Raw genomic sequence first — 27,206 nt, forward strand, 5'->3', positions numbered from 1 at the left:
ATTCAATCATAAACCATTCAAATGCTCAAGAACACAAATTGTGGAAGAGAATTTTCTTTGTAAGCTTGGTGGAATGCATTAGGATAGAAAGATCTTCGGAACATCTTGAATAAATTATGCCAAGACTCTATCAAGCTTTTAGATGAAGGAAACGAGGATTACTCTTTTCTACTCGATTTTCAAATACAAGGAAGGATAGAAAGACCTTCTCGGACATTCCTATTAGGCTTCTAGATGAAGAAGGAAAATAAGATAATATGGAGAGAATGGGTCAAAATGGAAAAGTCTTTTGAGAGGAGGGAGGCTCTCTCCTTCCTTCCTTCCTTCCTTCCTTCCTTGAGGGATGGGAGCAAGAAGGTCAAATAGTATATGCATCTACAATCCACATCTACATCTACAAGTAAGTTTTGGATCTTTAACCTTTAATAAAGATTATACGAAAGATACTAAATATAAGATTGGATGGATTATGATAGGGGCGGGCCAATAAGTAAGACATTGAATCTTCGATTATGGTCAAAACAATGATTATAACATTGGGTTATGGTAATGGGTCGAGATGCTTATGGCATATGCCCATTTCCTATGTGAATCAAGGCTTTGGGCTTTCCCTCTTTAAATTCAGCATTTAAACCTCTCTCTCTCTCTCTCTCTCTGTCTGCGTCTCTGTCTCTGCGTGCAAGTGCCATGCGTGCTTCTTGGGCTTTCTCTTATCGAATGATCTCATCGTCCTTGTGCTCCAAGCTTCCTGAACGCCAGGCCGTTGACTTTCTTGTGGCCCCGATTCTTCATTTTGGGCCGGAGAAAAACTAAATTGAGACACTGAGGCGGACTAATTTCAGTCTCTTTTTTCACCTCCATATTCATAAAAATGATTCATCGGAATAATCCCTCTCTCGGTGGTTCAATCTGATGACCCACTTTCCTTTTGTATACCGATCCACAGAAGCCATTGCATCCTCTGCGTGTAATTGCTGTCGTAGAGCTTGGGCTTCCTTCCTTCTTGATGCATCAATTCGAATTCACCAGACCCAAATTCATGACTCAGTCTGTCTGATTTTTCATCTAAACTCTCTCTCTCTCTCTCTTTTTTTTTTTTTTTGGTTGTTTGGGTTTTTAATATTTTTCCCTCCTTGCCAACCCATATGATGCATTTTGCCCTAGTTGCCCAATTTTTGATGAAACAGGTCCACATGTCGCTGCCGGAGCCCTTGTTGCTGCAGTCCATCAGTAGCCACAGGGGAGGTCTAAGGTGAATTGGGAAGATAAATCCATGGTGAATTTGTTGCCCGAAACTGAAAGGATATGCAGACTGTATCTGTGGTGGAGCATTTTGGCACCCCTGTCTTTGATGTCCCTGCACTTGAAGACGTTGCAACCGATGAGGCAAGTAATCGTTGCTGCCTGCTCTTTTATGCTTACTTAATGGCATACTTTCAATACTCCAGCATGTTTTATACTGGGCGAGTTATTAATCAATGATCTACCTTCTGGTTGCTTCCGACTCTCTCTAACAGTATACATTTAAGATATTGAAACTGATGAGGCAAGTAATTTTTTGCTGCCTGATCTTTTACCCTTCTTATTAGTCTTCTTTCAAGTGCTCGAGTATGCTTTACGTGTTATAAATTATTAATCAATCATCTACCCCTGAAGCCTGTGATTATATCTAAAGTTTGATCACCAACTTGTAGTAAGCATGGATGGATCCTCTAAACCATTAGGGACCTTTCTTACAAAGGAGCATTGTTTATGATGGTTAGCCTTCTTAAAAGCTTTAGCGATACATAAGCGTGCATAATTTGGTCTTGTTATCAAGTGGAACATGCAAGAAGACAAACTGATTATGTGTAGCCCGTGGTTGAAGACATGGTATGATAACAGTTTAGGAAGGTTATATAGTGGAATGCTACTACTTGGATAGGAGCTTTTCTGGTACTGCTGTTTATTGTGGTGGTTCTGGCTGGCTTCTTTGTCAAGGCAACTATTATTGATGGCATTGTGATTGCCTCTAGAGAGTAAACCCTGTGTGAAGGAAACAACGGAGTCAAAGTGACTCATACCAGCAGGTCTAGTAAGTCACCTTGTTACTTTTTGAAGGGTGATCGGGGTGGCCTACCTCTTCTCTCTCTCTCTTTATGAGAGTGGAATGTACTCCAAATGATAAACAGTGACCTTTTGTATATTAATTGCATGTGTGAATTAGAGATATTCTCATGCTTTCAGCATTTTATTGCCATGGCTGAAAACTCTAGTGGTTGCAGGTTACTCTCCAAATTGACAGAGGAGGGAAGTACATGTCAAAGGAATTTGCAGCATTTCTTCTAGAGGCATTATTCACCAGGGCACTACATCTTATTCACCACAACAGAATGTCTTGTTGAGCAGTTTATTACAGCAATGAATAGTGAGGCATATACATCCCCAAATCCAATAAAAACTCAGTTGAAATGATCTAGACTTTGTCTAACACTGATTGGAGTCTATCCTGATTGATAGACCTTCAGAAGGACCCTGTTGGACCTTCCAAGTCCTCTATTACAGCAATCCGCCCTGTTTATGACCGCCTTTCACAGTCCACATCAGCCCACGAGATGAGCTCAATCGCACAAAACCCTCCTCCAATGATCAATGGGTTTCTATGATGGTAGATGGCATGAAATCAAGCCTGAAAGCAAGTACAACCCTCTGTAAGAGAAGCAAAGAGTTGAAGAATCCTTGCTGCCCTGAAATTCCCTGTTTTAGACATGTGTATACAGCAGCACAAAATGAAGAAATTTTTGCTCAATGTCACTCAAAATGATCTCTTCCAAGTCCTCCCTATGTCTAACATCAATGGAGGTCAAGAATCAAGCTTGAATCCACTTGGAAAGTTGAAAGAGAGAGCAAGAACATCTATTACAGCATTTAGCCTTGTTTCCCCTGTTCAGAACAGTCCAAGACAGCCACACCCTTCCCTTTTGATGGTTGAGAGCTTGCCCACTTGAGTTGCATGGCCTCCTAGCCTCTCCTTTCTCCCCTTCAATGCCATGTTTCCAGTCGGGTAGATCAGCCTATGTTGCACCTGAAATTGTGCTGAAACAGCCCTTTTGTCTTTGCGATTTGCTTCTCCACCACAAGCTTCAACCTAAGTCACTTAGATGACTATCAAGTCCCATACAAGGTCCTATGAGAATTATCTTCCATAACTCCCATAGTGTCATTGTAACTAACATGACTTCCCATGATAGCGACAAGAGTAATACGTGACTTGCAGATGCAACCTGTCACTCTACCTCTAAGTAGTCAAATTATGAATCCCATCACATGCGACAACAACTCCCGCTTTTACACTCTAGGGCATTAATCTAAGTAGTCAAATTATGAATCCCATCACATGCGACAACAACTCCCGCTTTTACACTCTAGGGCATTAATCCCTCGACATCCACCCCCCCCCCCCCCCCCACCCCCCCCCCCCCCTACACACACACACACACATACATTGTCCGGCATGTGTTAAGAGTGCTAGTGTTCAGCAGATTCATAGAAGTTCTCCTTGTCCATTACTATATTATCCTCTAGTTCTTCTTCGACACTATCAAGGTCAATATCTGTATTCAGCTCATCCATTTCATATGTTGTAGACTCTTTTCATAGAAGTTCTCCTTGTCCATTACTATATTATCCTCTAGTTCTTCTTCGACACTATCAAGGTCAATATCTGTATTCAGCTCATCCAATTCATATGTTGTAGACTCTTTTCGCTTAAAGAGCTTGATCCATTTACCAACTATAGGAATGCGCGATGGTCCCATTCAATTCAGCAAGTGAATAGGTAGCATCGTCAAGTACTTGTCTTACCACATATGGGCCAAACCATCGCTTAGACATTTTTTGGTTGGTACTATATCGATTTTCCAAGTTGCTTTCAGAATCAGTACCCAAACACCTTCCTGTACGGCTCTTGGCTGGAGCCTATGTCTCTTCTCAAACCGTTTCTCATTCTAAAGCCTAGCTGCCTTTGACTGTCCACTACCGTCCTAATGTCTTGTTCCATCCAATTTAGCAAGTAAATAGGTAGCATTGTCAAATACTTGCCTTGCTTAGACATTTTTTGACTAGCACTATATTGATTTTCCAAGTTTCTATCATAAATCAGTACCAAGTCACCTTCCTGTATGGCTTTTGGCTAGCGTCTATGTTTCTTATGAAATCGTTTCTGATTTTGAAGCTTGGCTGCTTTTAGCTTCTCCACTATTGTTCAAATGTGTTTTGGCCTTCTTTCCAACTGCCTTATGCATAAAACCAGCAACTCCTCTCTATTTAGCTCATTTTTCCAAGGTATCACACTTCATGTAGCAGCCATCTCTTCTATTGGCATGATAGGCTTCTAACCATACATTAATTTAGCTGGTATATATCTTGTGCCAGCACACTGAGTTGTTCTATCAGCACACAAAGCATATAGGAACAGCTGTGGCCACTCTTTCATCTTCCCTTCACATGACTTGGCCAAGGTCTTAATGATAGACGAATGTCTACGTTCACTTTTGGCATTGTCTTCTTCTGGATTGTAAACTGAAGTAAGAGCTAGCTTTATCCCTAAGTAAGAGAACTCTTATGCTTCATTTGCACCCAATTCACCCCTATCAACTGTAATTTTGCTAATACACCCATACCCACAAAAAATCTCTTCCAAGAGAAATGTACACACTACTTGAGTAGTCTTTATCCTAAGCACTCTCCCTTCTACTTGATTCGTCATGAAACCAAGCCTTCCTTCTTGGAATGGGTGGTTTAACCTGATTAAGCACTTAATTACAGCAATCAGCAAATGAATATAAACTGAAATGCTCACTTTAACTTCATAAACTTGGACAATGGACACCCTGTTGGTCCCAAAACTGGCGCCCCTTGCGGTATTTCTTTAGCTTCATTCAATTGGAAGGAGTACAACTTGAGATTCTTCAATCTCCTCCTGCTAACCAATCAGCAATCAACAAATGAATATAAACTGAAATGCTCACTTTAACTTCATAAACTTGGACAATGGACACCCTGTTGGTCCCAAAACTGGCAATCAGCAAATGAATATAAACTGAAATGCTCACTTTAACTTCATAAACTTGGACAATGGACACCCTGTTGGTCCCAAAACAGCAATCAGCAAATGAATATAAACTGAAATGCTTACTTTAACTTCATAAACTTGGACAATGGACACCCTGTTGGTCCCAAAACAACAATCAACAAATGAATATAAATTGAAATGCTCACTTTAACTTCATAAACTTGGACAATGGACACCCTGTTGGTCCCAAAACTGGTGCCCCTTGCAGTATTTCTTTAGCTTCATTCAATTGGAAAGAGTACAACTTGAGATTCTTCAATCTCCTCCTGCTAACCAATTGCTCTTGCTGTCATAAATGACCAGCAAACCTTTTGGGTCATTTGCCCCTTGATTCACCTAGGACTTTTTCTCCAATTTGACCCTTGGCTGGCCAAATGCTGCCCCAAATCAATTTGGGATGGGCTGGCTCCTGAAATCCCTTGATAATCTTCAATTATCAGCTGTTGATTTCGGTCCCTTGAGCCTTTAATCTCTGGCACAGATCCCAAGGTGGTTGCTAAACCCTAATTTCTGCTGTAAATTAGGGTTTACTGCAGAAATTACAGATTAGCCCACCAAAAATGATTGAGATATTCTCCGAATGGCTAAGAATTGCAATCTTGATCAGAATCATATATATCCCTCATACTAGTGAAATCTATATGATGAATCATGGATATTACATGAATATGGGGTCTTTTTGATAGGGCATCAGCTATCTTTTTTGCTTCCTAGGAATATACAGTATTTGAAAGTTAAATTAAGCCAAATAATTGGACTATTAAATATGGTTTTCAGAAATCTTTGGTTGATTGAGAAAATGTCTCAAACTATCATGATCCGTCTTGATGAGAAATTTTCCACCTAAAAGATAGTGTTTCCAATCTTTTAAAGCTTGAATGATAGCCATTAACTCCTTTCATAGGTAGTAGTATTTTTTCTTGCATTTTTCAACCTTCTGCACGCATAAGCAACTGCATGTTCTTGTTGGTTTAAGACTGCACCAATGCTGCCTCTTGAAGCATTACATTCCGCAAAGAAAGGTTTTAACAAATTGGGTATAATCAAAACATGTTCTTTATTGACATAGAACTTTAGAGCTTTAAAAGCTTCCGTCTCTAGTTTGGTCCACTGAAATGCCACTTCTTTTGTGGTTAAATTATGCAATGGTCTAACAACCACTGCAAACCATTTAACGAATCTCTTATAATAAGAGCATAATTGTAAGAAACTTTGAACTTCATGAACACGAGTCAATTCTAATCATTCTACAATAGTTTTTTCTTTTTTTGGATCCATTCGAATCCCATCTTTGAATACAATATGGCCCAAGTAGTGCATATTTTCTAGAAAAAATTCACTCTTTCTACCATTCACATAAAATTTGTGTTTGCAAAGTTTTTGAAACACTATTTTCAAGTGTTGCTTATGCTCTTATTCACCTTTTGAATGAACCAAAATATCATCAAAGAAAGTATCTGTAAACTTCTGATATGCTCTAAAGATTCTTTTCATCATTCTAATAAAGATTGCAGGAGCATTGGTGAGACCAAATGGTAGCACAAGAAACTCATACAAACCGAAAGTTGTCTTGAATGTTGTCTTATGAATATCTTGAGAAGCAATCCTTATCTGATTGTAGCCACTCTTTAAGTTAATTTGGCTGAATACTTTGGATCCATCCAATCTATCCAAAATATCATCAAATCTTGGAATGGGAAACCTATTCTGAATTGTAATTTTGTTGAGGGTCTTGTAGTCCATACATATGTGCCAAGCTCCATCTTTCTTTTTCACTTAGAGGACTAGAGAGCAAAAAGGTGAGAAATTGGGTCTTATTAGACCCTTCTCTAAGAGCTCATTCACTTGCTTTATAATCTTCTCTTGTTGTGTTGGACTCATGCAATAGGGTGGCGTATTGAGAGGTAAGCTCCTAGGAATGAGATCAATGTGATGATCTTTTGGCCTCTCTGGTGGTAACTTGTCAGGTAAAGTATTTGCAAAACAATCTTTATATTCCTTTAAGAAACTCATTTATTCCTTGTTCATATCTGAGATGGACTCTTTGATTTTAGACTCTTTGTTAGAATCTTTGACAATAATCAAGTATGAGGAAATAGACTTTTTCATTGCTTTACAAATTTGTACATGGGATAAGATGGGAATAGAGTTTCTTTTCACTCCCACATCAAAAGATACATTTTTACCCTTGAAAGGGAATCTAAACTGATTTTGATTCCATTAATGGTTGGATCTATTCTTCTATGCCAAGGTATTTCTAATACAATATCTTAATGACCAAGATCTCCCATAACAAAACTCTTATGATGTACATAATCTCCTATCTCAACTCAAAGTTTTCCAAGAATGGGAGTAACTTCAGACTCCATTCCTTGAAAAGCAACATTTGACATTGGTGTTTCAAACCTCTCCTTTAGTAGATGTAGAGCTTCGACAATTCGAGGATGGATATAATGATATATAGTCCTTGTATCGAAATGAATGAAAATAGGTTGATGAGAAATCTTCCCCTAAGCCATAAAAAGCTTTTTTTTCTTTGATGGAGTTGCATCCTGTTATAAGGATTCCTTAGGTACAACATTTGCTTGATGTGTCTTTTGGGACTGGTTTTTTTTCTTTGTCTTATTAGGACATTGACCAACCATGTATCATTTTTCTCCACAAGAGAAACATTGTCATTCTCTTGTATATTGTGCTAACAATTGATATGCTAATTTCTTTTTGGATGGCAAAGGTGATATACATCCATCCTTATGCTTTGGTTCTTGTTTATCTAACTTCTTTTGGTCAAACATCTTGGTCTTCTTTCTTTGTGGTTCTTCTTTTGAGGCTTTACTAAGCATCCATGGTATATGCAGTCCTTTAACTTCTAAGGCCGCATTTCAGGCTGCTTCCAAAGTATCAAGCTTTGTTATCTTGATAGCTCGTCGTACCGTTGGATATAATCCATGGATAAACTTTCTCATCTCCATATTGGAAGGAACTTCATTAAGAGATATAAATTTATAAGAATCAACTGCAAATATCACAAGGACGTAAAATTTTATTGCTTTGCTCGGCATTTGATTAAAAGTTAATCAAATGTGATAATGTGACTTATACATATGAAATGCAAGTCAATTATTTCACAGTGTGGGACCTAGGATCTCGAGATATTAGTTGATGCCAAAGGTAAAAGTTGCAATAAGTCATGCTTGATAGATATTAGGTGGTATCCATTGTTAGTTTTTGGCCTACACTAATATATTGGCCACTAATGTCAATGGTGACATTAGAGACTAGGCATTAATTAATCAATTAATGCTGGTCTAAGAGTCGATAATTGCTTAGGAATACTTGGAAGACAAATTGACCTAGCTAATTTAATTATTGGTTGGTGGAATTAGTTTATTGAGCATTAGAATAATTGTTAAATTAATTTTCAGAATTAATAAGTTGAAAATGTTGAAAAATGGGATTAGAAGGCTGCCACTTAGCAAAACTTGCCCATGCAAGTGGGAAAAACATAGGGGTTGGTGGAAGTCTATTCTAGCCATTGTGAGAGAGAATGAAGTTGTTAGAGAGTAAGGAGATGTTGTTGATGTGATTTGCAACCATTAGGGATTAGTCCTATAGCATGTGACAACAGTTTGGAGCCCTGCAAGAGTATGTGATAACAGCCCAAGGTCCTTTTGATGCAGATATAGCATATAGGAGGAGGTAGTAGTCTTTTTGGTGGTCCTAAGTTGTAGGTGATAGCTTCGATGGCTGTTTGACAGGGCGGTAGTAGCTTTTTAGTGTTTCTCGCTATGAAACTTTGAAGTTTCTTTCTCTACAGCATTCTCTCTCATCCTCAATCATCTCTCAAGTTATCTTAGCATTTTTCAACAGTTTGAGCCATCAAAGGAAGAGATTTCAATTAATCTTTGTTGTAAATCCTAAGTATAGTAGAAATCAGGGTTTTAATAGCCACCTCGGGATGTGTGCCCAAAATAGAGTGCCTAGGACTTGAATTCCAGCGGCTAAAATTAAGGAATTTTAGGAAGATTCAAGAGGCCAGCCCACCAATATCACATTTGGGGCTGAATTTGTCTTTTATGGAGCAGGGTGAAGGCCAATCCCCAAGCAAGCTATGGTGATTGGAAAAGCTACAAGAGCTAGTTTGGTTTCATGGCTCCATTGCTAGGATCCCACTCAATCCCTTGATTTGGTGGGCCCAAGGTACCTGATTGAAGGTTGGAAGCTTTGCTCTAGTGCTGAAATTGTATTCAGCTGAGCATTACACAGCAAGAATGACTTTAGATAGTGAGATGGGATTAAGCAAAGATGATGTCTCTCAAATTGAAAATTCACAAAGTGTTGGGAAAATTGCAATGCTTGATCTTGGACAAGGGGCGTAACATGGACAGTAAGCTAATAATGTTCATTTAGACCAAAATGTGGGTCCTTCTAGGCCTTCAAAAGTTAATGACCAGCAAGAGCAAGAGGAATTTGATGACCATTTTAAAGATCACTGATGACAACAGCTAAAATGTTAATGTAATTGGCAATGATCCTCAATTTCTATTCTTTTTGAACCCTTAGAAGAGGGTAGCAGGCAAGAAGAGAAAATCATCTTCAAGAGGTTCGGGACAACAAGATATACCAAAGGAAGAGCCAATACGTAGCATGATGTTTCAAATGTGGGTAGTGAGCATAAGGAAATGATGGTAGTGGGGCGATTGATACATATGCAAGGCTAACTTGGAAGTGCCAATCCAATGCTTTTTAGACAGCAGAGGATGCATACAATGATGGGGTAGCCATGATACTTTGATGGTGGCACTAGTTTCCATGCTATGGTGGGCTTGGGACTGCATATGGAAATGTATGACACAAGTCCTTATGGTATGCAGCAACCGATGCGTCGTATACAAGGCCTAGTGTATCCACGTATGGTTGGTAATATATATCCTATGTATAGAAATGTTGGCATGATGTTGGGGCACAAAGTGGCAAGTTTGGCAATGCATATATGCAGTGCACTGTGTTTGGGACTCATGGTGTTAATGATGGTAATACAAATGCTTCATATAGTGTTGGTCATGAGGACAAATGCAGCTAATAATGCATGCAATATATAAGAAAATGTATCTTGGTATGGTTGGCAGTATGCAAATTCCTATGCACAGTTACATTACAATAGTTCAAAATATGTAAACAAGAATGTTTCCTAATGCATTTGGTGCTCCTAGCATGCCAGGTACATGAGAGGCTAGTCAACCGAATGCAATGTTGCATATTAGTTAAGTTGGAATTGCAAGTGTGAAAGTATAAAGTATCGCAATGCTTAAGGGGAAGATAAACCTACGACCTAGTAAAGGTTTGAGGCAAGTAAAGTTAGAGGATTTATGGGCACTTTCTTTGATGACACGATTGCATATTCAAAGAATGAGGTAGAGCATAGAAGACACTTGGACATTGTGTTCAATGAATTGTGTGAGCATAGGTTGGTTATCAATGACAATAAAAGTAAATTCTTTTTGCATGAAATTCACTTTTTGGGACATATTATATTTGCCGATGGTATTCGCGTGGACCTTGGAAAGGTTGAGGCAATATAATTATGGCCACCTTTGAGAAATGTATATGAGATCCGCAACTTTTTGGATTTATGTTCTTACTACAGGAAGTATGTACATGGGTTTGTTGAAATTGCATCTCCATTGCATGCTTTGTAGAAGAAGGATGTGCCATTTAGACAGACATTAGTGAAATTTCAACATTTAAAAAGTTGAACGAAAAGATGACTTCGGATCCTATGCTTGTGTTGCCTGATCTAATGAAGTCATTTGTAGTTGAGTGTGATGCATGTGGTAATAGTAGTGGGGCCATTCTTATGCATGATGGCCGAGTTGTGGCTTATGAGAGCCAAATTCTTCATGGTGCAGAAAAGAATTTGCAGGTCTATGAGAAAGAGCTCTTGGCTATAATTCATGCATTGTTTATGTGGAAACACTATTTGGTGGGGGTTGATTTTACAGTGTAGATAAACCATCAAAATTTGAGGTTCTTTTTGATGCAAACAAAGTTGTCAAAGAAGCATATGAGATGGACAAATTTTCTCTCTATGTTTCATTTTCAGATTCTACATATTGATGGTAAAAAGAATGTTGTGGTTGATGCGCTATTATGTAAGCCACAAATTTCAGCATGTAAGCCATAAATTTCAGCAGTTAGTATAGTTATCACTCTGAGTTGGATGCCATGAAAGAGTAATATGTTGCTGATTTAGACTTTGCTAATGTTTATGATTAGCTTTGCAATGACCAGAGGCATGAGCACTTTGTGCTAGGAGATGGATTTTTGAAAATGTATGCTGATTGCTTCTCTCAATCATTTCTAGGGCAATGATTGCTTGAAAGACCAGAAGATCATGGCCAAGATCTTATCCTTGGAAGTAGTCCATCTAATAAGCCACTCTATAGAGTCTGTAGCCCAATAGGAGACTATGAGTCAGGTGAATTAGTTGTTAGAAAAAGGGCTGATTTAGCCCAGCTTATCTTTTTTTGTTCTCCAATGCTATTGGTGCAGAGATAGGATGGTTCATGGCATGTGTGCATTGATTATCCTGCTCTGAATAAGATCGTAATAAAGAATCACTTTTTGATTTTTCCGATTGGTGATGTTATGGATAGTTTCAGAGGGTGATTATAAATTGTTGCATTTTGAAAATGCAAGGTTGAAAAAGATGAAAGGAGGAGAAAGACTATATTTGAAGTTGCGTATGAGATACTATGGGCTCTTCCAGGCGTTGGAGAAGATCAATGATGTGGCATATCGGTTGAAATTACCTCCACATTGGCAGATACACAATGCCCTTCATATCAGTTGGTTAAGGCATTTTCATGGTGATGTGCCAGAGGATATACTTGTTGAAATTTAGTCTGAGGTTGAGGAGCTAGATGAGATTTTGGTACGTGAGTAGATTTTGGCACATAAGGAAGGAAAGGTCAAAGGTAAAGTTTCCAGGAGATACATGGTGAATTTTCAGAATTAATTATCAATGGATGCCAAATGAATGGAAGAGGATGACTTGGCAGACCATCCTTAGTTATTGAAGCTTTACCTAGATGCTTTCCAGTCAGAGTCAACTTTAGTTCGAGCTTAATCACATACTTAAACATCCTTTAAGGTGACAACATTTCCATTCATTGTAGTGATAAGGATTTTCCCAATGCCTTTGACTGTACAAGTATCATTGTTGGCATGTGTGACAACGCCCCCTTGTGGAGCATCAATCAAAGAAATAAAAAGATGCTTACATGAGGTGATGTGCTTGCTAGCACCACTATCAAATACCAATGGCACTCACTATCCTTTGCTGAAAGGCCTACATCATGTATGGTGGGGTCATAAGAACAAGACACTATAAAAGCATATGAATTGAAAGTTTCTACAAGATGAGTTGCCTCATCCTTTCCACCACTAGGAGCACTAGATGTGGTAGTCATAACAACCAACGAGGGATGCTTCTTTTCCTCTGTAGCCTTGTGCTTGCGACACTCAGAGATCTCATGTTGTGGATTGTGGCAATAGTAGTACCTCTTATTTTTCATTTTGTTCTCTTCTTTGTGTAAAGGAGACGATGAGTTACCCTTACTCTCCTAATGATTGGATGAAGAACTTGATGACTTCCCTTTGCCTCTATGATGAGAGGAGGAAAAGGTTTTATCATGCAAGGCAATAGCAGAGTGGTTGAGACGAATTTGCTCTTCTTGTAATAGAAGTTAGGTCAACTAATCAAGAGAGTACTAAAGGCCATCGCCCTAAGAAACTAGTTGCAAGGTGGTAGCAAATATCTGATGGGATTGTGGAAGTTTGCGATCGTTTTTTCTTTGATACATTTTGCCACTTGAATTTTAAGGACGATTGGGAGTTTCCATTTTGATTTTGAGTTTGATTTGAGTTTTGGTTTTGATTTTGATTTTTCTTGCCTTGTCCTTGTTGTGCCCTTTGAGAGGAACAACAAGAGTTTCTTTTGTGGAGGAAGCACTATGAAATTGATTGAATAATTGAGCATAATGAAGTAGTTGACACTCAAATTCATCGAATGTAGGCATGGTGGGTTGTGAGATCACTTCCTGTACAAAATGGAAATATTTTTTGGGCAGCTTATTTAGAAACAATGTGGCTTGGTTATCAAGGGACTTAGGAGCCCCTATAGCAGAGAATTTGGTGAGAAGTCAATGATACTCAGCCAACTTGCCCTTAAGGTCATCTTGGTCAGTGATTTTGAAAATTTGGAACTCGTGATCGAGATTTATATGGCAAGTCCTATCCCGAGTTGTATAGTGGTCAATCAAGTGTTCCCATTGCTTTGATGCTAGGTCAAAGTGCTGTAGTTGTAAATGGAATTCAAGTAAAAAACCTTGCATCAACTCGATGATGGCGGAGGCATTTTTGGCTTTCCATGAGTGGACAGCCTCTAGTGGAACAAGTTGTAGGTCTAGGTGGGGTTCTAGCCCCCTCTATTCTCTCCCTACGTCATGGAGTTCTATCTGCCATAGCTTGCTCATCTCATTGCAGAGCTCCATACCCAACAAGAAGCATGGTCATCGGGTGTAGGAATTAAGTAGAATAGTACAAGAGACAGACGTCCACATCTCATAGGTGTTCAGATTTGAAGTGCTCACTTTCCACAAGGAATAGTTGGAGCCATCCACCTCTAGGAGCCTTGAGCAGGTTGGGGAGAAGCTGTTCAGACACCACCAAAGCAAGAGGAGAGAAATGAGGTCAAGACCTTGTGGCCATCGAAGTGGATTGAGAAGAGGTGGTAGAAGACAGAGGAGAGGTTCCAAATAGATCCGTGGTAAGGAATAAACTTCAGAAAAATACCTCAAAGTGTAGAAGGCCCATGACTATGGAAGCTCCACCAAACACAGCATGTCAGACCATTAGGGGGGATGCCCAACAGCTGAAACACGGTCGTCTCCTTTGGAAAAGCAACTACCAGGCAGCAGTGCTTCAGACTGAGACTGCAGCCACTAATAGACCTTTACAACTGAAAATGTAGCCATCAACAGGTCTCCAAGGGCAGGTGAAGCACCGAGACTACCTCCAGCTGGAAAACACAACTTCCTTGGTTGCCTCCAGCAGTAAACACAGCCAATATCACATCGCCAGATGGAAAATGCAGCAGGGGCAGTCTTCAGGCAGTGAGCAGCAGTTGAAACAGCGGGAAGATGCAGTTTCTTTAGTCGCCAAGGGCGCACCAGCACCTCACAGACACCAATGTGTCTAAAATGCAAGGAGGAAGAATGGGAGAAGCTGTTCGTGAACAAGGTGGACAGCAGGGCGAAGGGTAAAAGAGGTGAGAAACAAGCAGTTGCAGAAGAAACACAGCTATGTGAAGGGTAGAAGCAGCTGGTGATGAAGGGGTAGCAGCTTGAGGGAAGGTTAGGTGATGATACCATGTGAGAGATGGTAGTGGAAGAGGAACATTTGATCAAAAAGAAATGATGAAGGCAATTAAGAGAGAACTCAGATGAACTACAATATGTAGGTGTAGCTGCAGTGAGGGTGCTAGAAGTGAGAAGGAAGTGATGATGACCAACTGATAGGCGTACATATAAATAGGCAAGAAGTCCTAGAGAAACCCTAAAATTGGTGTTGTAACTTTAAAGGAACCTTAAAAATACTCTGGGTGGCATCCTATGGCAAGAAAATGGATAGGACCCAAAACTAGAGGCAAAGGACAATAATACCAAAATTGACCTAAAAGAGTGGACTTGGACAAAGCTTTTAATATTCCTCACTAGTGTGAGATGAAGGACAGATCTAAGCTCAGTTGAGAGTACAATTGACAGTGAAGAGTGTAAGAGCATGACACCCAATACAATAGTTTGAAGTGTAAGGTGCAAGTACAAAGTACAACCCTTAAACCTTAGGGTTGTAAGAGGGTGCTCACACCTGAAGAGTGTAAACCACGATAAGTGCCCAAATTGTGTAACATAGGCACATAAAATAAAAGAAATAAATCGAGGGGAAAAAACCTTTTGTACAGAGAGTAAAAAATGCTCTAGTGTCCTACCGAAGATCACCGACACTCCCTTGTGGCGTTGGCATGAGTCAAACCCGACAAACCCCCTTGGAGTAAAGAGTGATCAAGATACAAGGGTCATCCATCCACCAAAGGAGATCGAATTTAAAGCATTGTAAAATGCTTCAAATTTGTCAAGAGGAATAGCTTTGGTGAAGATGTTTGCCACATTACTGGTGGTGGGACAGTAGATGAGGTTGATGTCACTTGCATGTAGCCTCTCTCTGACAAAGTGATAATGGATCTCAATGTGTTTCGTGTGTGGATGAAACACTCGGTTCTGTGCCACTGCAATGGCACTCTGATTGTCAGTGAACAAAGGAGTAGGCTCCGTGACAGATACATCAGCTAACAAGCATCTAAGCCATACACATTCAATTGTGGTAGTGAAAGCTGCCTTGTATTCAACTTCACATAATGATGTGACAACGATGGATTGTTTCTTGCTAAGCCAAGAGATGCAAGATGAGCCAAGAAAGAAACAATTGCCACTAGTGGAGTGACAAGAATCATCATCACTAGCCCAATTAGAATCGTTGTAAGCATGTAAGTGCAGTGGACTCCCCTTGGCATAAAGCAATCCGAGAGTCCTAGTACATTGCAAGTAACGGAAAACATGCTTGACAACTTGCCAATGTGACATGCGTGGCTGATGCATATATCTGCTCAAGGCTGAAATTGCAAATTATATGTTTGGCCTTGTGTTGCATAAGTAAATAAGACATCCAACTCCTGGAGCATATGTATGGATATCAAACAAAGTCATTGTCATCATGTAATGAAAGCTTTAGCCCAGGTTCCATTGGTGTAAAAATTGGCTTGCAATCCTGTAATCCAGACCTTTCAAGAAATTTACCATTGTATCTTGACCGTTAGAGTCCAATGCCTTTAGCATCATGAATGAACTGAATGCTAAAGTAATAGTGCAAAGGCCCCAAATATGATATCTCAAAAGTTTGCTGCAAATTTTGTTTGAATGCTGAAATCTGATTAGCATGTGTCCTTGTAAACAAGTGATCATCAATATATAGACATATGACCCGCAAGGATCCCTCCTCTTTACATATGTAAAGGATAGACTCTGATGAGCTGTTTATGAATCCTTGGCTGAGTAAAAAGGTATCAATCTTTGCATATCAAGCTCGAGGAGCTTGTTTTAAACCATATGAAGCCTTTTTCAGCTTGCAGATCAAGTGTTCGGATCCCTCAATTGCAAAACCAATAGGCTGCTGTACATATATTTCTTCTTGAAGTTTCCCATGTAAAAATGTAGTCTTTATATTGAGTTGATGCACAGTCCATCCATAATGGGCAGCCAAAGCAACCATAGACCTAATGGTAGTCATGTGGGATGTAGGAGCAAATGTCTTCTCATAGTCAATGCCTTTCTTCTATGGGTAGCCCTTGGCCACAAGCCTGGCCTTATATTTGTCACAATGGATCCATCTACATTCCTTTTCAGCTTATAGATCCACTTTTACCAATGGCTTTCTTTCCAACATGCAAGGATACTAAATCCCAATGTTTGATTATTTATGATGGAATCAAACTCAGCTTGCATTGCTGCCATCCAATGCACACTACTATGTTGTGCATCCTCAAAACATTCGGGCTCCTCATCATCAAGTGTATCTGCTGCCATAAAAACTCCATGTTATGTGTACCATCATGCATACAAGCTTGCCTTCTAGTACGACCAACAATAGGAGCATCCAAATGACTATCTTTCATAGTCTGCAAATATCATCTAGGCATTTGCCTAGCTTCTTGATTGTGTATAAGCTCTTACTGAATTTCAAATTCGGCACCTTGCTGAATATTCAGATCAGCCATGGGCTGATTTTCTGCATTACCCATGGAGCAGCTGGCTGAACATTAAGTTCACTTGCTAAAGCTCTGGCTGTATCACTGAAAGAAATGGGCAGCAGCCCTTCAAATACATCATTGGTAGTCTGATGTGTGTCAAAACCAGCAAGGGATAATTTTGATTTTTCATTAAAAACTACATCCCTACTGACAAATATCTTTTTAGAGACAAGATCATATAATCTATATCCTTTGCTCTCATTGTTGTACCCCATAAAAATGCATTTAACAACCTTGTTATCCAACTTCTTCTTGAGTATCTTGGGAATATGTGCATATGCAAGACACCCAAAAGTACGAAAATGTCCAACAGAAGGTTTCCGGCTGTTCCAAGTCTTAAAAGGTATAACATTCTTTAATGCTTGGTGGGGCGCCTATTCAAGACATAGCAAGTATTCATAACTGCTTCCATCCAAAAACTATGTGGCAAGCTCTTTGCTTTCAGCATACATCTGGCCGTTTCCATGAGTGATCGATTCTTCCTCTCTGCAACCCCATTTTGTTGTGGAGTATAAGCAGTAATGTACTGATGAACAATGTCTTTTTGCTTCAAAAAATAATTCAGCATAGAGGACATGTATTTTCCCCCTTGGTCCGAATGGAGAGTCTTTACCCTGCAGCCAGTTTGATTTTTAGCAATTGCTACAAAAGAGAAAAATGCATCATATACTTCTGACTTTTTTACCAAAGAGTAGACCCAACAAAAACAAGTAAAGTTATCAATGAAAGTGACAAAGTAGTAACAACCATCCAATGACTTTGTCTGCATAGGGCCATATACATCTGAGTGCACAATCTGTAATTTGGCAATTACACTAAAAGCAACATCATGGGGAAACAAAAAACGATGCATTTTTCCCAAAATACATCTCTTGCATATATGCTCAGGAGGTGTCTTTAAGAGAGGTAAACCATCAAGCATCTGTGTACGCTGCATAAGCATCAAGCTACCATAGTTTACACGCCCCATGCGAGCATGTCATAACTCTGCATGTGATATAGCAAGAGTGAGGGTGGACGCTAGATAGATCGACTGATCAACTGAAAAAGCATCCAACTCATATAACCCATGACATAGAGCACTAGTCAAAACCAAAATCATGTGTTCCTTATCTCTCACCATATATCTATCATCATCAAAGGTGACTTGCAAGCAACACCTTGCCAAAGAAGAAATATATAACAAATTCTTCTTTATGCTTGGCACAAATAAGACATCTTGCAAGCAGAGAAGAGTGCCATCAATGGCTGTCAACACAATCTCCCCAATGCCTCTAATAGGATATGATGCATTGTTGGCATACTGTACAGACTTACCAACCGGGGCTATGATAACAGAAGCAAATAAAATCTCTGCGAGATGTGATGTGTTTAGAAGCACCACTGTCAAAAAACCTTATGCTTGCATTCTCAATAGAGCTAAGTGCTCTATTAGTCAGGGAAGAGTCATAATTGCATGTGTAAAAACAATAGTCCTTGTTTGCAGCAAAGGACGCGGACTCAGTGGTAGTAGAAGGTACATTAGAAATAGCATCCTTGGCTCCTCTCCCTTGGCTATACGCTTTTTACATTCAGTGATGTAGTATCTTGGCTTTTTGCAATAGTGACACTTACCCTTCTTGGCTTGCGTGCCCCCTGTTTGTTGCTACCCTGTGAAGTGCTTGAAGTCCCAGAGCTTTGTGGGGCATTTTTAGCTTGGCTGCCCTTGCCCTTCTGCCTTGCCATAAAAGCATGCTGAGAGGCTATGACATCCATACCATTGTTCTTTGTTGTCTGCTCTTCTCCTAAGAGCAAACTGACCAACTAAAGGAAAGTAAGTGGCTGTGGGGAAATCCTCATAGTGAGGTTCAAGGCCGTATGAAAGGCCAAATACGAGGGTGGCAATGAATTCAAGGTAGTAGATATCAATTGCGCATCTGAGTAATACTCATCTACATTCATAAGCTGCTTATGCAAGTCTCGAATTTTATTTAGATGATCCTGCATAGAATCACCCTCATCTATCTTCACAGTGTCAAGCTCTTTCTTCAAGAAAGAGATGCGTGTCTTGTTCTTTCCAACAAACATCTGCTCTAAGGTCAGCCATGCTTCTCGTGAAGAAGTTGTAGACCGAATGTGAGGGATGATAGACCGTTGAATTGCCAATGCAATCAGTGACAATGCTTGTGCATCCTGTGTATCCCATGCCTTTTGTGTTGCTGATCTTTGGGGAAGTGGCTGAGTTGGAGCGGGCTGAACAAGCCAAGTTGCTTGTTCTCCACGTCTTCCTATAGGAGTAGCAGGAGCCACAACTTTGGGCCTAACTTCTTCACTGTTGACATAATCCCAAAGATTCTTTGCAATTAGCACGTTCTTCATAATAAAGGGCCAGAGGGAATAGTTGTTGCCATCCAACCTATCCTCCTTGGATACATATGTAAATACATCACCTCCCTGATTTGCCATGATAAATGTCACTGATCGGAGAGCAAAAGAGTAATATCTCAAGCTGAACCAACTTGGAAATCTCAGAATTTTCAGAAATTACAGCAAGTACTTTGTTGTAATTAGCAAATTTAATCACACTCTATCAACAACTGTGAAATGCACGCTGTCCAAGGTGCAATAAATGCTCAGCAGCACTGAAAATGCAAAGGCCCTAAAATCTCGTCCCAAAATGCACAAAATCAGTCTATTTTAGACTGTCACAGATGTACATTTGCCAATCTCTGAGTTGACAACAAAAGCCCCAAATGTTTGATCCAAAATTCACAAAATCTCTGCAATAATTGTGTCCCAGATACATGCTCGAACAAAGATTGCTTGTCTAGGAAAAAGCTCCTTCCAGAAGATTAAAATCTGAATAAAAAATTGATAATTTTGCCTTTTGTTACCTCTGATATGGGTGGCTGAGCTGGCGGCTCAGTTGGTGGCTCTGGCAGTGGAGGCGACTGAGGACGGTCCTTCAGCTGGTGGTGATGCAGACCAGGCTGTGTCAGGGATTGGCGGGCGGTGTCAATTGGCGCTTGTGAGCCAAGAAGCAGAGGCGCAGGTGGTGAACAGATGGGGTGTCTTCTGTTGGAGGCGACGTGGGTTGGCAAGTGCCTGACTGGAGGTGCAGGTTGTGCACGCAACGGGCGGGCGTAGTCAGATTGGTGGTGTTGTCTAGCTTAGGTGGCAGCACAGGGCTGGCGGGGCATTGTAGGAAGGAGTGCAGGGAGCTGGAGCTGGTGGCACCTGGGGCAGCAGTGCTTGTCTGGTCCACCTGGTGGTGGCCACATAGGCAGAGGCGCTTCTTGGGAGCTGATGTGCTGTTGGTGGCAGTGGAGCTGTTGATGATGGCTGAGAGGTCAGTTGACCTAAAGCGTTGCTCTGATACCAAATGTGAGATGGACAGATTGAAGCTCAGCTGAGAGTACAGTTGATAGTAAAGAGTGTGAGAGCACGACACTCAATACAATAGTCTGAAGTGTAAGGTGCAAGTATAAAGTACAACGCTTAAACCTTAGGGTTGTAAGAGGGTGTTCACACGCGAAGAGTGTAAAACGCGATAAGTGCCCAAACTGTGTAACATAGGCACATAAAATAAAAGAAATAAAACGGGCGGAAAAAACCTCCCATACGAAGAGTAAAAAGTGCCCTAGTGTCCTACTGAAGATCACCAACACTCCTCTGTGAGCATAGGTGTGAGTCAAACCCATCAACTAGCTTTGTGCAGGTCTCACAAGTAGGAGGTGACTATGATCCCTAACAACATGAGGGGACCCAAAGGGCAATGTTTGTGCTCTAGTAGAGGAATAGGTTTTGCTAGGCAGTTATCCACCTGTTTGATATTTTTTTCCTTCTTTAATAAAACCCTTTAGAAAATCTAAGCATTTTCAACCAAATGAAGATACTAGGATACTTGCTATCCCCTTAGAATAGTCTTAAAAGTTCATTTAGTTTTGCTTTTCCAGGTTTAGAGTTACTTGAGTTAATATCAAGTGGCCATAAAAGCGTAAATGACATCACTTTATATCCTGTTAGCATTCAAAACTCATACATTACACAAATGATAGGCAGGCTGACAGTTCCAGACTTCCAGATGTGCTGGAATGTGTTGTACAGCAGTATTTAATAAGGGTCATCATGTTGTTGCTCATTACAAACCAGTTTATGTGGCTGTGAGTGCATGAAATTGATTTCTGAGGTACCCTCTTGATCAGTGTTTGTCTTATGTGTATTGAATGAATATTTTTAGTACTTACTGAAGTCATGATGTGATTGCTGCGATAAAGGTTTGATTTCCCCTTTTTGCGTCTTTTTGTTATTGTAACAGGATCAGAATACAAGTGATAGCTGTAGCATCCCATCCCCTTTGGTGAGCGAACCAGAACCAATTAGACATTGGAGGGATGTTTTCTGGCTGGCAGTCTTTGCACTCCATCTGATTGTTCTCGGATTAGTCTTGGGAGTGCTTGGGCTTAACAGATTCAGGAAACCTGACCGGTTCAACTTGGATAAGTTTACCCACCGGAGCACAAATGGAGGCTCAGAAGACAAAACCGAACAGTTTTGGCCGATATATGGCACTGCTGGTGCAATTGGAGCGTTCATTGCATGGGCTTGGTTGTTGTTTCTTTGTTACAAAGGAAACCAGATGATGAAACTTGCAATTCACAGCATTACCACATATCTGGCTGCTATTGGTATCTGCTGTTTCTGGATTGGAGAAATATTCTGGGGAATTGCATGTGCTGTGGGTGCACTATTGCAGTTTTTGTATGTCATGTCTGTCATGGACAGGTACGTTTGGAAACTCCAATGAGCTGACGTAGTCTTTCTTTTCATTTAATCTGCACTTGAGTCTGGATTCCTTAAACGACTGCTGGACATCTCTGATGATGATGACTTTTTGACATTGAAATCAGTCAGGCTTCTTGGGTCTTGTTAGGAACTGGATTTCTTTTTCTTTCCTTTAAGAATTATGTTCAGACTCTAGTATTGTGAATGATCCCTAGGAACTATACTTAAAACGTTACGGTAATGGATCATGGATTGCAAGGGGACTAGAAAACAATGACAACCAGAATTAAAAATCAACCAAGACATTCCGTGAAAATAATGCGAGTCTTTTGAACTGACTAATCCACATTTCTTTTAAAAAAAGAAAAGCCCCCAGTTAAAAAAGAAAAGCCCCCAGTCAAGTCTTTGGCCCCAAAATGCTACGACCTCCCTTGTTTTGGGAGGGGGGGGGATAAGGTTTTTTTCTTAAAACTCAAGAGGGTTTATAATTGCTTTCTCTTTATCATGCGCTTGAGCTTTTCCCTTTTTTCTTTGTGCTTCAATCTTTTGTCTTTGCAAGAATTAGTTTGGTGATTTCAAACATTAGCTTGAAATTCAGTGGAAATATGTTGGCAAGAAAGTTTGTGCAACCCCTGTTTTTCAAGTGCATAAGTTTCTCTTTTTAATAGAAACTTGCATTTCAACCACTTTCTGATTCTACCATTTATTTTAATAACTCTATTTTTATCATTTTCTAGTTATTTTGTGACCAACTATACTAATCTATCTTTCTCTTTTATAACTATGATAAATTACATGTAATTTTGTCACTTGACTTATTATTCAAGATTTAAATTTATCAATGTCTACTGGTTTTGTTACCAAGTATAGTATATCTGTCTCTTTTCGACAACTTTGGTAAATGACATGTAATCTTGTAAATTTACTAGGCTTCCATTTTCCATGTTGGTACTTCGTAAAGCTGTGAAGCTTCTATGGGAACTTCCTGAAGCAGCAAAAATCTCGTATGCATTTTTGGCAGCCATGCTTATGTGGATGGTTCTTTGGTCATTTGGAGTCTCAGGTGTTGTGGCTTCTAACATGGGTGATGGTGGACGCTGGTGGCTTCTTCTGGTGAGAATCTTTCCACAAAGTTTGCTCTTTAACAGCCTTTTTTGTTATGCTTGCATTCATGTATAGCATGGGAAGAAAAGATTTCATTCTTTCCAAATCTACAGCTGCAATTAATTGTACCTCAAATATAATGGGGAATGATTGAGTAATATCAACCTAGGTCCAAAGAAGCACAGAAAGAATTTAATAGAAATGAGCAGGAGGGTTCATCACACAAAGTCATTTTTATGATGAAAATGTGTCTGTAATTGTGCGTGTCTTTGCTTGTCAAAGATATTGTTGTTGTGCTGTTTAATCTCCAGAACCTCAGCTGAGCCCAGTTCATTGCTGGGAAAGCATTGGATGTATTTTGCCTTACATTATATGCTCTTCCCAATCCATATTCTATGTTCCAAAATCTGTAAACAACATGCTACATTTTTCTTGGAGGCAGGTTAACTGCATTGGTCTAGAGTCAAACGCAGATGTACTTCTGTTGTCTACAGAGGGCTGGAAGTTGACTTACATGTTGCAGGAGTGGTTTATGATGTGGATTTTTGGATCAGATTGGTATGGCTGCTGGCAAAAATCTGAGTGTGATGGACTCTCTGACTGCTTGGAAGCATGCTCTAGTGTTGACTCAATTGGACCTGGTAATAGGTTCTCGATTTTTGTGTACAGATGATCCCTCATTGATGGCTTTTATTGTACTGCTTGGTGGGCATGGTGGATGGAAGCTCATGCCAAAGAGGGTGCTTTTAGCAAAAAAAAATCCAATGAAACCACCTTGGCTGAAAAACCAAGGCAAAAAGGCTTGTAAAGCATATCCCAGATGGCAAAAGAAAATGGATCGCAGGGAGAAAGTCATGTACAATGGGCTCATTAAAGATCCAATTTGGAGAAGTATACTGCCAAGACATGTAAGGAATCTGTGGAAGAAGATGCCTCAATTGCAGGTGGCTGGGAAAGCCTCCTTTCTCCTCTGCATACTTTCTCAATTACCCTGGAGTCTATCTGATCTGATGGAAACTGAAGTAGACAGCAAAACTCAGATGAAAGATGAATGCTGGCACAGAGATTGGGAAGAAGCAAAATTAATCAAGATGAAAACACAGTGTTGGTGATCTTTGAGTTTAAGAAAATGCAAGCTGTCTCTATCAGCATATTTTGTTCATGGTAACTCCATACTGAGGAGTACCTGCAGATGCAAATACCTTCCATCTAAAGGACAGTCATAAGGGCAGCAAAGGCTGCCAGATTTTGCAAGTCCCACTTCTGGGATCTTGGGGTGCCAGCTCTCTATGGTGTATTTTTCAGTGGCAGGAAACAAGTTCAGAAGGGGAGGTTGCCTCTAATGGTGATCACATGGATTTGCTCTGGAGTCTGGGCATCTTTTGGTGTCTTCAGGGCATTGGATCTAGAATAATTTCTGGATCTTGGGAGTTTGTTGCCTTCTAGGATGGTGTTCCAAGGTTTCTCCTATGGCTAGTCTGGCATGGGAAGGGGTTCAGCACTAGCAAACATGATCAGCCTTGAAGACTTCAGTCACAATTAGTTTGGTATTCTGATGGTAGTCCACCTTTTGGCCAATGTTGAGGATAAAGCCTGCTCTGATACCAGGATGGAAACTACAAAATGACACTAAGTTGACAAAAAACTGAGATGAAAGATGATCGTTGGCACAGAGACAAGAAGAAGCAAAATAAAATAAGATGAAAATGCTGTACACGTGTCCTGCTTAAATAAGTGAAACAAGTTAGGTTTGACCTAAATTGGTTAGACTATTAGTTGGGCCGGTGGTCTGCTGACCAGGTTGGAGGACCATCAGTCAGTCAGGCCAGCCAGCTTATAAGTGGGGACAACATGGAGCTGGAAAAAAAACTCTCTACACTATCTACTTTTGAGAGCACGAATAATATTCTTCCAGATTTGTGAAGGGTCTTCTAAGTAGAAATGTAGCCATCTGGCTGTCCAAGTGTACCATGCAGTAATGATAGTAATGAGCCCCCATTGTTGGCAATGACTTGTAGACCATTGAGTTCCTAAATTTTCATGATTCTAAATTACATTCACCTCATGATCTGAAAGGACGTAAGTAATGCTCGCCTCATAGCCACAGTAGGTTCCCTGTCAGTTACCTAGGCAATTGCTCTCCAAGTCACTGCCATTTGTCTCTAAGTGCCTCTGAACACTATCCGAAGGGCCCTCCTCTAGATCTGTGGGCTGTGGGGCAATGATCTTGAGTCTCCTTTACCAGCCCACAGAATGCAAATCCTGCAATCCAATCCTGGATTCGCAAGTACTCACTTCTAGGCTGAAAGGGGGTGCTTAGCACTAGTAAGGCACTGTTCATCATAGTGTCAGGGACTCGGGGAATAGTGCTGTTATTGTTCAGATCAATTCAGAGTAGAGGCATAGCTGAATAGGAAGCCACTCAAGATTCTAAATCTTGACTCGTTTTTCTCTTTTGGAACGAGGTTCAAATGTTGATTGTATTTTCTGTGGACTTAATGTAGTGTCCTGTATTCTCTCTGTATTTTTGCTTTTTGTATACAGTCAACAATTCACACATAAAATGTGTGTTTAAACGCCTTGCAATGTCTTCACAGATATTTTCTATCAGCCTCTTTGGACTGGAGCTGTATTCTGCAATGTGGTACATGTTATAGATTAATAATTCACATATACAATGTGTGTTTAAATGCCTTGCAATGTCTTCACAGATCTTTTCTATCAGCCTCTTTTGGACTGGAGCTGTATTCTGCAACGTGGTACATGTTATAGTTGCAGGATTAGTTGCCTTAGTTCTCATGCATGGAGGAATGGAATCTCCATCAATGCCTCCAAAACCTTTATTGAGTTCTTTCAAGCATTCATTAACAACATCTTTGGGTAGCATATGCTATGGGTCCTTGTTTACTGCTGCGATCCGCACTCTACGTTGGGCGGTGTGTACTGTTTCTGCTTCTTTTTTGTTGAAACTTTTTAGATTGAGCCCTAGAGATACTTCCTTCAACTTTCAATTTTATGGGTGTTCTTATGGTATGAAAAAATGGGTTTCAGATAAGGGGAATTCGTTCTTTTATTGAACACAACGAGTGTTTGTTATGCTGCGTTGACTTCTTATTCAACCTTGTAGAAACTCTGGTCCGCTTCTTCAACAAATATGCATATGTTCAGGTATTCTGTGACTACTTACCAGGTTGATAGGACATTTCTAGTGCATGCCAAATTTGATTATCATATGGTAACTTCTGCTCATGTTTAGGTGGCAGTCACTGGAAAGAGCTTCAACCATTCAGCATGCGATGCATGGGAACTTTTGCAGTCAACAGGCATTGAAGCTCTTGTGGCTTATGATTGTTCAGGAGCAATCTTACTCATGGCAGTTCTACTGGGGGGCCTTTTGACTGGAACTTGTGTTGGAATATGGGCCTGGTTCAAGCTAGAGGATCAGACAATCATGATAGGATCAACTGCAATGCTCATGGGAATGGTCTTGGTAAGTTCAACTTACAGTTCTTGATGCTTTTGACACCTAAACTCTTGTATCAAACAAAAGGATTGTGGAACAAAATGCCCCTCAGCAAATATCTTGGTGGGTGATCTTTGTAATGGAGCACAGTATCCAATTTACCTTATTGAAGGTTGACTGTTGTACTTGCATCATTATCCAGTAACTTTGATTGAACCACGAATTGAAGGGCTGCATCTGCTGAAGGCTAACCTTTGGTGCCTTAAAGAAAATATATTTTTGATATTTGCAAGTGTTTAGCTGATTATTTAATTTGTATTGATTTCTATGATTTTTGACACGTTTCAGGTTGGACTGACCCTTGTTGTAGTTGAAGGTGCTGTAACTTCCTTGTACATATGCTATGCCAAGGACCCATCCCTGATCAGCCGATGGGATCCTGGCTTCCACAAGGAGGTTTACGAGACTCTTCACCAGCGGCTTCAACATCGTAGTGGACATGATGTTCCTAGCCATCATCTTGTAACGCTTCCATCTTAGAGAGGCACATTGAGAACCTCTTCTCTGTACATTGACAGGAATTTTTGTATTATCCACCTCGAATCATAGAGCTCGAAGTTTACTTCTGCGGCTTAGGCTGCTTCGGAATTTCAAAATTGAGTTCCACCCATTTGAGATCTCTGCTGTAACCAGTGTTGAGCAAGTGGCCTTCTTTCTGGCCTGCCTCTTTGGGAAGGCCTCCATGTTCTCTTCGCTTCTGTCTTCTAGAGGGATGAGCTCAATTTCCTTGGACAAAAAGTACATTGGAAAAGAAAACCTTAGTGACTGGTTCTCTC

At 40.2% G+C, this 27,206-nt stretch overlaps 1 protein-coding gene across 3 annotated transcripts; it reads left to right on the top strand.

Moving 5' to 3' along the window:
* The first annotated feature begins 598 nt into the window (after positions 1 to 598).
* Positions 599 to 27,206, top strand: LOC148028972 (Plasma-membrane choline transporter family protein). 3 transcript variants are annotated; one of them, XM_087687767.1, is made up of 8 exons: positions 608 to 1,047; positions 1,188 to 1,386; positions 21,337 to 21,803; positions 22,733 to 22,916; positions 25,619 to 25,843; positions 25,959 to 26,075; positions 26,164 to 26,397; positions 26,719 to 27,206. In XM_087687767.1, exons 2-8 carry the CDS (start codon positions 1,306 to 1,308, stop codon positions 26,908 to 26,910), a joined length of 1,500 nt encoding a protein of 499 aa, XP_087543893.1. In that variant the 5' UTR covers positions 608 to 1,047; positions 1,188 to 1,305; the 3' UTR covers positions 26,911 to 27,206. The 3 variants fall into 3 exon arrangements, with proteins under 3 accessions (XP_087543894.1, XP_087543893.1, XP_087543892.1); XM_087687768.1 differs by having other exon boundaries at positions 599 to 1,386; positions 26,741 to 26,904; XM_087687766.1 differs by having other exon boundaries at positions 608 to 1,386.

This window comes from Lygodium microphyllum, chromosome 11 (genome assembly GCF_053477565.2).
Source record: "Lygodium microphyllum isolate KBCC chromosome 11, Lygodium_microphyllum_v1.1.10, whole genome shotgun sequence".
NCBI lineage: Eukaryota > Viridiplantae > Streptophyta > Polypodiopsida > Schizaeales > Lygodiaceae > Lygodium > Lygodium microphyllum.